At 40.5% G+C, this 14,341-nt stretch overlaps 1 protein-coding gene across 2 annotated transcripts in view; it reads left to right on the forward strand.

The window, feature by feature from the left end:
- The window catches only part of ncanb (neurocan b), a 171,153-nt gene extending 157,948 nt beyond the window's left edge, over positions 1-13,205 (forward strand). For both annotated transcript variants that reach the window (XM_005920699.3, XM_005920698.3), the window contains exons 15-16: positions 4,234-4,416; positions 6,470-13,205. In XM_005920699.3, coding sequence (XP_005920761.1) covers positions 4,234-4,416; positions 6,470-6,606 — 320 coding nt within the window. In that variant the 3' untranslated portion in view covers positions 6,607-13,205. The remainder of the gene's footprint in view (positions 1-4,233; positions 4,417-6,469) is intronic.
- Positions 13,206-14,341: the final 1,136 nt, after the last annotated feature.

The following is a 14,341-nucleotide window of genomic DNA, read 5'->3' on the forward strand; positions in this document are numbered from 1 at the left end:
ATATTCTCCACAGGGACATGCCTGTAGGAACACAGCAGAAGGTCAAGGCCTGCAAGCGGCCCTCCAAGGAAATGCTGTCTGACCAAGCCAGACTGCTTACCAGCTTAAAGCTATAAGCTACTTTTTCAAATAGTCTCCTTTTAATTTAAATCAAAATGGAGAAAAAAAAATCCTACTTGCAGTTTTGTGTTATTTGCTTCTTAATATCTGTATGTTTGGGATGCACAGACTCGATTAAAACGCACATTATCTGCAGCTACACAACACTAAGGAACCCTCTGCTTCCTTATTACACTGTTATTCTCTTTTGTGTGCTTTTGCAGCTTTTTTCTATTCCCTGATGTTTTCTTAATTTGCAGTGCATTTGACCTCTCAGAGTTGGGCGTGCTCGAAACATCTCACTTAGGAGAAATTAACCTCCTAAGACCCGAACTCTTTCATGGCATGCGTTTTTAATTTCTCTATTCTATTCTATTTGGGCTGATTGGAACCTGATGAATTTAACGACATTCGTTTTAAATTTCGATAGAACAGTGGAAATATAATGTCCTCGTAAGTGGATATCAGGCCCTTGTAGAGCAACATTTAGTATTTTGGTCTAGACCAACGGTCCCCAACCTTTTTTGCGACCGGTTTATGCCCGACAATATTTTCACGGACCGGCCTTTAAGGTGTCGCGGATAAATACAGCAAAATAAAACTAGTACCGGTACCGAAAAAAAGAAGATTTATTCATAACACACGTGAAAAGACCCAGGAAAACCGAGTTAACGATAAAAACGATAACAAAATAACGCTGAAAACCGATAAAAACCCTGAAAACCATACATTTCACACCCGAGCCTCAACTCTCGCGGCCCGGTACCAAATGACTCGGTCCGTGGCCCGGGGGTTGGGGACCACTGGTCTAGACAACCCAAAATGTGATATCCACATATGTGGACGCCAGGAGGTTAAGGATGCATCCTAGTAAGATGCATCCGAGGTCACTCCCAAAGCTTGTAGCCATAGGTGAGAGGAGGAATCGGCACATAGATCGACCGGTAAAAAATCATTTACGCTCAGCTTTGTCTTTGCCACAGCAGACAGATACTGCATCCACATTATTGCACACATTGCATCAGTCAATCTCCAACCTACCGGTACTTCCCTTACTCATGAAGATCCCAAGATATTTGAATTTTCCATTAGAGGCAACAACTCTTTCCCAACCCAAAGCTGTCACCCTTTTCCAACAGAGGCTGACTGCAAAAAGCAAGGAGAAGATGCTGCAACCACCAAACCTGACATTCTTCCTTGGCTGCGTGTGCCTAGAAATTCTAAACATAATCATTGGCAAAGCGCAGTCCTAGTAAAGTCCAGCCATCAGTTATTGCCATTGTGGTTCTACAGGAATTGAATAGCCTGTACCACTGGGCCTAACACTCCCAAAGCCCCCCCCCCACCCACACACCACACCCACACCACACACACACACACACACACACACACACACACAGGACACCCTGAAGGACTCAGTCAAATGCCTTCTCCGAGTCCACAGGTTATAAATCTAAGTGGACTTTGAATGAGATTTGTTACCTGTGGTGTATTTCTGTTTAGTGAACAACAAAACAAAACCATTATCTCAGTTGATCTGAGCAGCTGTCAGTGTTCACGCAAACAGACTTTCTTAATAAACAAAACTGAGTTTGAACATAACTCTGTGTGAGACGTACTCCCATAGTGTTGTGCAGAGAATACACACACACATTTGCACATCTCTCTGATTTGTTTTCACATGATTGCCAGTAGGTGTGCGGATGTTTTGAGGCCATAAAGGAACCAACTAGAGGAACCCAGCAGCTGTCTGCAGCTTTCCGCATGACTCACACTGACTGCCCCCCTGCAACACAAGAAAAACGGCAAAGAAAATAACTATAGATATTTTCACAACACGCATGCAGATATACTGCATAACTTCTTCTTAACTTCCAGTGTTGACTTAGAACAGGGATCTCGAACCTGTGGCTCTGGACCACATCCAGCTCTTTTATTGATAAATATGAGTATGAATAATGGTGATTTTACACATAGTTTTATTCATGCTGATAAGGGGAAAATAGAGAATGTAATGCTTATTGAAAAGATTTGTTTGCTTTGATTGGAAATGCTGTTAAAAACATGATCAACACAGGTCAGAGATCTGCTTATTTGATATATTACAGTTTATTTCTATTTGACCTGTTTTAAAGCTATTAAGCTTCTTTATGTTCTATTTATAATCAAAGTAGCCTCCTCTAAATTAGATATACAAACAGCACACAAGGGATGCAAAGCGGTCTCTACATAAAATATTTTTTTCCCCTTCATCTCACAGCTGTTCTGTTTTATCTGTAATAAGAATCATTTAAAAAGTAAATAATTTTCATTCTGTTTTATCTGTAATTTCAAAAATACAGCAAAAACATGACATTATTTTAATGGAAATGCAAAGTTAAAGAGCCAAAATCACTGCAGCTTTTAATTATTTACACCTATGAGTAATGTTGATAGGCTAATTAATAATTAATAGGCTTCCGCAGTGATATTATTTGGGAGGAAACCTGCGTTTGATAGTAAAGGTTACTCATCCTAACCTTGACTTAATGTTACGTAGTTGTATGAGCCGTCAGACCAACCAGTCAGGTGGCAGTTGTTACATTTATCCATATTTGGTGAAGACATTGAGCAAAGTGTATTTTAGATGTTGCAATGACAAACAATGCTTCAAATATGGACTTTACTGTGAAGAAGTTTCTAAAATGATTCATTGTCATGCAAGCAAAGATGAGTCTTTTACCAATCACACGTCCTAAAACACTGAACAGGTGCTTTTGGTGTTTTTTATAGTTTTTTTGATGGGCTTTTCTAAGACCCAGCATCCTTTCACTCGCAGCCCTCTACTCTTCACTATAAAAACCACCTTTTCCAGTTCCATTTCCCTTTTCTGAGTTTTTTGACGTTTTATTTTATACCTACTTCAGTACAATCTCACTTAGCTTGTCTGCACTGTGAGAAATCTTTCAACAGCGTACATAGGTGACGGCTAATGGAAAGCTACCTTTTAGCCTTTCATTTGTGTCAAGACAGTAATAGTCTCAAGTGAGGGGGAAGTGCTTATTGCCCCTTCCATCCACAGTGTATTAAACTGTAAATGTGACGTTAAACCCTTCATCAGAGTTAATGGCATTGCTTTCCCTTATTAAGAATTTAAGAGGTATTAGGACACAGACAAGGGAATTAAGGACTGTAAACATTTTCTGATTGCTGATTAAGTCCTCTCCTGACTGGTTTGTTGCTGAACTGAAGTCAGCCTCGACCACTGCAGTCTGACACCCCGACGGGAGAGCTAAAAAAAAATGGTGAAGTTGTTTGAGTGCCTCCCTGAGGCTTGTCCATCCTGTCAGTCTCTGCCCAGAGTGTCAGTTCTCTGTCTGTCTCAGCTTGAGTAAACAATTTTCTGATTCTGCCTCCTCTCTTTTATGTGTCTAAAATGCTGTGTTACTTTGAATCCCACCTACTCACTCGCTGACAGACTTGGACAGACACCCTGTCCTGCAGATGCTAAATCCACAGATTGAAGCGGTTTTCAAAGAATGTTTTAGCCAAGTCATAGTCCCGCCGTGTGTGGGATGTGTCCTTAAAATCTAAAACACCATTTGGAACCCTGAAATGTTTAAGTGAAGCACACTAATGGGGTGAATCCAGGTTAAAGTCATTACTGTTTAAAAACGACTTATTATGGTCAATTCCAGCTCCATGTTCTTTGTCTCTACTGCTTCACTGTTCCGAATAAACAAATAAAATAAAATGTTTTAATTTCTTTTCCCTCCATTTGACGCAACTTTCTTTTGATTGAACTTCCTCTTAAAAATAAGGATTGAATCGCAGGTAGGGGGTTTCTGTGATCCCACTCAGAGCTGTGTGCCTAAGAGGAACGTATTAAGGATATCTCTTCTCACTGGTGTCATACAGAGCCAAAGGAATAAAAATAGCCTGAAACCGAACATTCAGAGGACTCTGAAGCCTGAGATTGTTGCTCATAGGGATCACTTGAGCTGATCACGTCAGAGAATAACAAGGAAAACAATGATAAGAACCTTTTAAGAATCTTATTTGATTAATAAATACTAATGACACAGCAAGAATTGTAAGTAATTACAATAAAAATAACTAACCTCATTAATATTCTGTATTTCTCTGTCTCTATAGTGCTTTGCGGGGCCCCTCCAACTGTGGATAATGCCTTCCTGATTGGTCGGAAGCGTACCCACTATGACATCCACTCAGTAGTACGTTACCAGTGCGCCGATGGCTTCCTGCAGCGGCACGTGCCCACTGCTAAGTGTCGTGCTAACGGCAAATGGGACCGACCTAAAATCATCTGCATAAAATGTGAGTGTTAACAAAGAGAATATGGCTGCTTGGTAAACAGCAAGACTTACAGAATTTTTTAGGTCATTTTCACATTTCTGTTTTGTTTTTTTTAATCATTATTAATATTTTTAGCATGCACACCAAAAAAGACTGAACCCCAAACATCAACAGCCCCCAGGAGCTGCTGTCACTTTGTGTATTCTCGGGCTTTCCATCCCCGCTCTCATTATTGATAATTGCAGTTTTTAGTCCCTTGGGCTTGCTTAGAAGTCGCAGGGTGTCCTTTGAAGTGTTTTGTGCTCGAGGTAGTTTTTTTTTCCACTTTTCCTTTGTAGACTTTTTCAAAACTAATTCTAACAGGTTGAAGCTTCATGTAAATCAACGCACGTGCAAGAAAGAAAGAAAGGTCCAGTGATTTATTGAAATATCTGCAAACAAATACAGGAAACGCAGTATATGATGCAAAAATAGCGGTTATGCAGTTTTAATGTGTTTGAGTCAATATTTGGTGTAACCACCTTTATTCCTCAACACAGCCTGAACTCTATTAGCCAACTTTCTTGTAATTTCTTTAAATAGTAATAACTCTCCAGGATTCTTGAAGGACATTTAAATCTCCTTTTTGGATGTTGTATGCTTCAGTAAACAGTAGATGAATCAGTTAAACGGCACGGTGCATTTTTCAGGTCCTGTATCAGGTCTTTGCTGGATTCTTCCTATTTCTTAAGGACCTGGCCTTCATATACTATTGTTTCACAATTTTTAGACGTGAGACTTTTTCTTTGTACTCCACTTGTTTAATTTCCTCAACTTTTTAAGAACATACTGACAGGTTTCCAGCTAAAGCTCTTTGAAAGTCACTTTTTTGGTCCAACAAAACTTGAATTTTTATTTTTGGAATTTTATGTAGATTAAACTAAAGAAGTAGGGACAGGTTACATGCCGCTTGTAACAAAGTGTGTCTGAAATTGTAATTTAAAATTGGATCTTTGTTAAGTTGCGTGTTGTGTGTAGACACATCACCGATTCATCCCTTGAGTTAAGTGTCTTTTTCTGCTTGAATGATTAATAGGTCAGTGTTAAGTGGTTTGATAAACAAAAGCACAGTCCTCTAAAAATGGTCAGGTACAAGACAACACTGAAAATTAAAGAAAATACAGTCAATATCTAAAGAAAATCTTTGGTAGACGTTCATTAAGCGCTGAAAATTACAGCTACAACTTTAAAACGGCTCAAGTGGCTCAAAACTTTTCCACAGTACTGTTGTTTTGCACATGTAAAACATCTGCACAAAATAATCCTGCACAGTGATGATATCGCACTTGCTGCCGGGTATTTCTAAAACAGCACAGAAAATCAGTTTCTTTCACTGAATACCTTATCTTCTTTAAAATAAACTTTACTTTTATCAATTTTTAAACTGCTCACACTAACCGCGACAGAATATACCGACTTGATGTCATAACTTTTCACCATAATTTTCTCTTCCTCATAGGCCGGTTGATCTATATGAAATATTCAACAAACTGAGCCTTGTATTTCACTTCACTTTGCTCACTGTGTGACAGTAATGATGAAATACTGAAATAATGTAACTTCTGTTCAAAGCGATAAAGATTCCTTTGCTTATGACTCTTTATCTTTGGACAGAGTTGTTTTTATGGCCCAGAGTTATGATGTTGTTATCATTCATTGCAGACGACATTTCTTTGTTGGCAAACCCAGAAAGGGACGGAGCAATCTAATTTGGCAGTACACACCAGGAACAAGCTTATACCGAGGCAGTGAGTGGGTGGCTAGCTCATTGTGCCCTTGCTAAAGGCGCCTAGTCTACTCAATGAGAGATAAAACAGATTCCCTCAGTGTGCAGGAAACAGTTAAACCATCTGCACATTTTGACCTTCCTGCGTTTTGATCCGTTCTCTCGCATCTTACCTGGTTTCAAAAACTTCTGATGCTTGCCAGTGATTCATCTCCCGCTTGCATCACTTTTCTACCCTTCACTTTCATCTCATTACATACTGAATTACTCCTTTAATACTTCTCTCTTCCACTTTGGTTGTTCCTCCAGCCCGGCGAGCTCACCGTTACCGGCGCCACCACCACAAGACCAGGAGAGAGCGCAGAAAGCACAAGAGGCACAGCCACAGAGAGGGAGGCCACCACGGCAGAGAGGGAGGCCAGGGTCACAACCGCGCCCGCTTCTGAACCAAAAAAAAACATCATCCCCCCCCCCCTTTTTCTCCTCTGCTGCCAGCTGCAGTTTGCCTGTCTCCCTGTCGTCCCCATTTCCCCAAACAGTTCTTCACAATAACAGCCCAAAACTCTCTGACCAAGCCGCCTCCCTCCGGCCTTGTCCCGCACTGCATTGTCCTGCCCTTAGCTCTCCAAGTCAGCCTGTATCATAGTCAACTGCATCAACAGGACAATAATAAATCCCTTTGTACTCTTTTTACTTTCCTTTCTCGGTCCGACGTTCTGGTCATACCCTTGCTGTCTCTTACCTACCTTCTTTCTTGACCCACTTACTCTTCCCTCGAGCTCAACGATGACCTGAAACATGGGGCTACGCTGACCTGTTTTTAAAAAAAAAAATCTTTGAGAGCCACACTGAACATTCTTCAGAGAGAAGTTCCTAAATAGGGATTACATCATTGAATTTGCTGTATCAAAATCAGACGAGTCAAGGAAGACGTGTTGTTGACTTGAGCCTTTTGTCTGTTGAACACATAGTTATTTTTTACAAATACTCAGTGTTTACTTCTTGACTCTGCTGCTTTTGGTTCGCTCTTTGTAAGGCATTGTACTTGACTTAAAGCGACGCTGAGTTGTTCCGAAACAGATTTAATTGATTTTCTTTCATTCAGAAGCAGTTGTAATTGAATTATTTTAATTGTTAGCGTTGTATCTTCTTGTCAGTGTAAGACCATTACTTTAGATCAGATGCTTGACCCCAGAGGAAAATGGAAATCGCATCCCTTCCCATTGCAGTTTCAGCACATCACATCACACATCAGTCACTTTTCAGAAGTGTTGAACAATATCAAACACCTCCTGCTGCGTCATACATCCACACCTGTCATTGTAGAGGGGGAATCTGAACGTTTGATGTCAGCTTGTCTCAACTCAGCTCAGCAGTCCCGCATTTGCTTTGTCTTTTTTCACAATTTGAGCTGCTGTGGGATTGTGTGCTGTGAATTAATCAAGGTGATGCAGCAGGGTGAAGAGCCTCTCACGTATCTGCTTCGCCTTTATTTTGAAGGTTTACTGCTGTTTTTGCTGCATTGTGTATTCAACAAAAGTATGGGTACATTCATATTGGGGTGTGTCAGACCAAGGACTGCATTAGATAGGTGCATAAGTATTATTCAGTCCCTCTCTGAGTGATGTTGTCCTATCGTTCAATTTTGCAATTAATTTTATGTAGACGTGCAAATGATTAGCAAACATGGCAGTGAGATCACACTTTTATACACTTTTATATATCACAAAAACACAGGACTTTCTTTCATCAGGACAACAGGTCAAGAAAAGTAAAACGCTGATTTGGCCATTAATACAGGGGAAAATGTTGCTATAGAAACAAACTTAAATCTTCACTCCCAGGTAGTTTAAAACATATGTTTTAAAACCATCCACTTTTTTTTATCTGTTTGTCCAGCTTATATGCTACAGTTATGCTACAGTCACACTAGGGAAAACAGGGACAACAAAATTATTGGGACAGTTTACAATTAACTCATTCACTGCCATTGACGTCTATAGCCGTCAATTGCAGTGAATGAGTCAATGGGTTTAACTCATTCACTGCCAATGGCTGGCAGTGAATGAGTTAACTTGCAACCTCGCTGCCTTTAAAACGGTTGTTTCGAAGACTGAAATCTGGCCCGTGACCATTTGCACTCAGTTGCCATCTTCAAAGTAACTTTGGTTTGACAAGACAGAGTTAAACTGGAAATAAGCTTATCCCAGGTGTTATATGGGTAGAGCCAGGGTACTCCGAGCACATGTCCCATCAAAGGGCTAACACAGAGACACAGACAACCACACCCTCTCACATCCACACCAGTTTGGAAAATCCTCAGAGGCACAGGGAGAACATCCAAACTGCACGTAGACACCCACGCTCACCATGAGGTTCAAATCAAGAGCCATATTGCAGTGAGACAACAGTGTAACCACTGTGCCACAACCTTTTCATGGCTAACAGTTCGGGATTTGTTTGTCTCAATCTTTAAACATCCAGCCTTTGTAGGGCATTATTAGCAGTGAGTAGTTAAAAGTTAGCTAGCTGCCTGCTAGATTTGTGTCATTTCATTAGGTTTTTTAAAAAAAAATTATTATTATTTTACTGAAAACAGCCAGTTGCTGCTTGTGGAAAGAGTGCTGATGAGACTGAACCAAAAAGTAAAGTTAGGGGCTACAAAGATTCAATCTCTCAGATGCTCTGAAAATATTAGTGATTTTTGTCTGTGTTTGTCACTGAAATCATAATTTGATCTGTTGTCATAACACTGACATTCAGAACAAGGTTTAAAGATTAAAGGACTGAAGATGTACATTTTTGTAGTGTAGTCTTCAGCCTTAACCAGCCCTCTGAAGCAGGAAGAATTGAGCAAGTAGTGGGAAACAAGCACGACAACAAGCTGAGATTGTTGCATCATGAATCAGAGCTTTGTGCAGAGTATGAGGATGAATATGATGCAGAGGAGACGGAGACAACAAGCTCTTGTTCGTCTCGTGTCTGTCTGTGTGGATGCCGCATGTGTGCGTTATGGCTGAAGACGCCGACAATGGCTGAGGTCCCAGTGGATGACGATATAAAGGATCAGCAGAGATTAAGGCTTGCCATTTCTGGAGTCTCGCAGCTGTTCACACCTGAGCTCGCCCCTGTCGTGTCTCCTCTTTTAAAGAGGGGATTGAAATGGATAGAACAAGCACTTTGCTCCCTTTTTCTTCCCCTTTACTGCCAGGTTAAATTGCTGTTTTTTAAAGCCAGCACTTGGGGTTAGAGCTTCTGGGATTACACCCCAGCACTTTTATCCCTCGTTTCTCTATCTCGTTATACTTTTATCATCACCACCTATACACTTTAGTACCTTTCATCTTAGTCGGGAAGTGGACAATAAGCACACCTAAATTCAGTTTAACTTGTTTTTTAGTGGAGAAAGCGTAGACTCAGGGTTTTCAGCAGCCTCTCGCGCATCTTATGAAAACACTAAACCAGGATCGGGTTATATAAAGTCACTTGAGGTAAGAAAATCTATCCTGCGCACATAAATCCCCCCCGCCTTTGTTTATCTCCCCTCACCTTGGCAATGACAACGCTCCTCCACATGGAGAAGAATAGTGATCGTAGATCCCTGTATCAGTTTAATTAATCTGCTGCATGCCTAATTAACAAGTTGCATTATCTGCAGAGCCCCAGAGCAGCCATGACAAGGGGAAGGTTTTGCTGACGGACAGCGAGTGGAAAATAAAGAGTGACAGACAGGAAGCCCAAAGAACTGTCATAGCTGTCAAACAGCTGTCACTCGACGATGTCAGACTGACACAAACTTCTTTTTTTCCGTCTTTCCTGTAAAATAGACTGATAAAAGAAAGCGGATGAATAAAAGGGCAGACCGAAGACCTAATTCAAATCAGAGTTGACACACAGGGACGGTTTAATTACAGCTGCGTAAAGGTTGAGCTGTGTGACAGGACTAAATTTTAATGCGATAAAGTGATAAGGAAATGAATACAAGTCAGCTTCTAGTGGTTAATAGGACTAGACATTTGTGTTTAAGGAGAGTCTGACGTCTGTCAATTTTTCATTGCCTCTGCAGAGATTTTTAGGCCTTCCAAACAAGATGCAGAAAATATATTTAAATCTTTTATCCCACATGAGTTGATAGGTTGATATGTGTGGAATTTCTACTGATAATGTTCCATTTTTTATTTAAAAAAAGAGATAAGTCAGAAGTATAATAGACAGCACATAAAAGATCCGTTTGAATTTAACGCAGAGCTTCGCCCTCTGGACCGAGGGTAATGAACAATTTAGCTTTTGCACATCCGCTGGGACTGAGCTGGTCTTTTAAAGGTGGTTAACCTTTCTCACCGGCAGAGAGGAGAAAAAAAAAATCTTTCAATGAATTCAAACAGCCACACTTTCCCTCTTGAAATTTCAAACAGTGTCTGTCTCTCTTTGCTTTTGACTCCTCCTTTTAATCTCCTCCACCCACACTCCTCTCCTCTTCCCTCGTCGGGCTTTCTAGTCAGAGCCCCGAGGGCAGGCAAACAGAAAGCGACAAACTCTTATAATTGTGAGTGTTAATTATGAAGATGAATGAGTTAACAGCGGTCTCTGCCAACTGTCTCTTGGCTCAGCACCACACCTCGGGGGGGGAAAGCAGCGGGCAAAACGCTGAACGTCTTCGCAGCCAGAAGGCCTCTTCTCAGGCTTAGCCACCTATCGTAATTGTTACCCACTTACTGAGTTCCGCATACATGAGATAAGAATTGGATTGATGGGAGTGCAGTGGCATCTTCTTGTGCTTGTAGCTGTGACTGTCTGATTGCCCTCTGTCTGAATGTTGACAGCGAGAGCGCAGCTCGGTTAAATTTGTTGTACATGTTTTTGATGAAGCACGTGCCTAGTTGGAAGAGTGTGGCCGAGGCGGGTGCAGCAGCCTTCATAAACACCAATGTAATTTCCAGTGTACGTGGAGGAAAAAAAATCTAATATCCCAGCATGAAATTGCAGATAATAAAACAACGTTACAAGAGAAAATCTTTCTAGGATGACGACTTGAAGGCATAGTTCACCCCATTATCAAATATACATGTTTTTCCACTATCCTTCTCAGATTGCATATGGTCTGACTTACCCAGTTCTGTAGTTATCTGCAACTGAGAGATGGCTGCCTTCTCTCTCTAGAATTAAATGGAACTTGTAATGACAAACTATGCATTTGAAAAACATGGCAGCAATGTATTTTCTTTGCAGAAGTCACCACCTGTTAATTATTTAAAAGAAACACATCCTGTATCAGTTTGTCTGCCAAACTATACCTCTAAATTAACGGAAGCTGCATTAGTATTCAGCTGAAGGATCATTAATGTTTACATCCTGTCACAGTGTCATGGGCACAACCTCTTGTCACAGATATATGCGTGCTTCCTTTTGCAAAGTGATACTGCTGGCAAGGCTATCTTGATTATAGAAAAAATATTTCTGAGGAAAAGACATTGAAGCTTAGTTTTTCAAGGCGCTTCAAGCGCTACAAAACCAACGCCATCGTAGTTCTGTTATAGTCGAGAAAACAAAAACAGCTGTTTAAGAGTTTAACATCTGTAAAATTGGGCAACTCATAGTGTAAATGGAAAGTATCAGTCACTTTGCACATACCTCGAGGATTGATCAGTTAAATGCCTAATAGTACTGTGATGCCTGTTAGTGTTATAAATGAATTTTCTGAGGAATGATCAGAGCCATTAATCATATTGCAGCGATTTTCACTTAAAGCGCTTTGTGCAACAGGCTGCTTTCACCCATTCAAACACACATTTATAAAGTGCTTATTCCATACATAAAGCATTCACACATCTGCACTCACACACTAGCAAGACTACGACTAGGACACCCTGACCTGCAGACTGGAGCAGCTAGAGGTCAAAGTCAAGTCTACCGCCTGTTTGCAATGACAAAGAGCATATGTTTGTGGGGATGAAGGAAACCAAGAACTTCTTTCCCGCATGTATTGTAACATCTTTCTGTTCTCTGGACCTGATGCATTTGAACAGGACACTCATCAGTCATGACAGCCTGATAAGAGCATTAGAAGCTGTTGTCCTTCCTCAATCACACGCAGACAGACTATTGATTTCGTGATTAGGCTGTCTGTCCTGGGTTCTTATTAAGTCCGTCGATGGCATCGGCGGTACAATTGCATTGACTGACTGCTGAGCGTTTTTTAAATGACAGGAAAACAGACTGGTGTAGCTTATAGCACTCCTATGTGTCCATAAGACACTCCAGGTAGTATCCTGTCCCATATGCATACTACTACTCTCATAACTCCCTATCTCAATCTCATAACTATCTCATGAGGATTTTTTTTTAAACTTTCGCCTCCCTCCTGAGGACTGCTGCATCACTTATCTAACATAGTGGAAACCACACTGCTGGTATTTGTATAACATCGCAGCTCTGTCTGATGCTGAGTTGAGACAATTTATCACTGTAAAGAAAATGGTTGGGATGGATGGATGAATGGAGATATGTTACAGTGGGATTATGACAAACGCAAAGCAGGAAGCAGTGAAAATGCTCCCTATTCTCCTCTGTGATATAAATACTCAAAGTTTTTTGTTAGAACAATCCATTTAAACTCTGGGTGTGTTTGTTGTTTAGCCTCTCTGGGCCATATTCACACAGCCTCTGTGGATGAAAAACCCATCGCCTGCTTTCTGTTCCTCTCGTCAGCTCACACGCTGCTGGTTTATACCGCTGCAACAGAAAAACAAGAGGCGCTCGGTCAACAGGAGAGATGGAAGCAAAGTAATAGTTTGCCAAACTGACAAACATCACTTCTTTGGCTCTGTTCCCTGCACAACACTTCAGTCTGTGTGTGTTCGTGTCGACTGTGAGCACAGACACAATATCGCTGACGCTGGGCTCATCTACAGCTGTGTGAATGTGGTCCACAAGTATTTATCCATATTTATTGATGTATGTTCTTATGAATTCCAGTCCTGTCCCTGTATTATATTCTTTACAAGACAAATGATCATTAAAGGAAACCCTTGTTTGGATCCGTTAACTTCTTGCTCAGCGTGGTTATTTGTGTTTGAATTACTTAAAAACAGTATGCACCTTATTTTGCATTGAATTAAGCTTTTCTTTATTATTATTATTATTAGCATTATTAGCATTATTAGCATGTTGTCATTTATGTGCCGTACACTGTTCATCACTGCAAATTACTAGAATCAGAATCTTTCTAAGTCACCTTGGTGTGTTGAGGATTTAATACAAATTATATTAATCGCTTTGTTCGTATAATCATTACTAATCAAAATAAAAAGTAAAACCTTAGGTAATAAATAAGATTTTTTTTTAAAAACTGTAAATTCATTTTTAAAAACTAACAAATATTAAAGGAAAAAGCCTTTGAAGGCAGATGTGGCAGATGAGCCATCCAGCCCTAAAACATATATATGTTTATTAAAAAATAGTTTGTCGTTTGGTGAATGAAGCAGCCATAAACTGGCTGGTTTAGGTAAGCATAAATATTGGAAAAAGGGGAGAGAGCTAAATGGCTATAGAGGAAGAGACTATATATAAATGTAAAAAGCCAGCATCTTATTTTGGAGGGCTTCTTTTTATCTATGATGACACATATACCTACCAGTTGAAAAAGCTTGTAGTTAGGGCTAGATCAGGTGACCCTGAATCATACCTTGGCGATGATCCTGCGAGCAACAGGCTCAGACTGCTGCAGAACTTGAGGTGATATACGGCGATGCGACAAGTATGTCTTGTCCACTCACCTCTTTTGACTGTCCAGGTGTTCGCACACCACTGCAGCGTGTCAAATTTAGTCTTTTCTCTCCAGTTGTTTGTGCTTTTCTCCTGTCTCTCTGTGCTTTCCTTTTTCTTTTCTCTTCTCTCTCCCTTCACCGTCCAACCAGTCGCAGCAGATGGCGCCCATCCCTGAACGTGGTTCTTTATTTCTTTGTTATTTTGCATGGAAAATAAGGAATACGTGAGGTAAGTTATTGAAATATCTGCTAACGTAAATGGAAATGCAGTTTATATAAGACAGAGTTTGTGAAGTTCTGAGGAGTTCAACAGAACTCCTCTTGTTCACTGCCTTTTGTTACGTCCTCTCTCAACATGATCTCAAACTGCTTCACTGGGGAGGCCAATCCATGACTGATAATATTCAACAGTTTT

The sequence above is a fragment of the Haplochromis burtoni genome, unplaced genomic scaffold (assembly GCF_018398535.1).
Source record: "Haplochromis burtoni strain Fernald_Lab_line unplaced genomic scaffold, NCSU_Asbu1 Contig_42, whole genome shotgun sequence".
In the NCBI taxonomy this organism is placed as follows: domain Eukaryota; kingdom Metazoa; phylum Chordata; class Actinopteri; order Cichliformes; family Cichlidae; genus Haplochromis; species Haplochromis burtoni.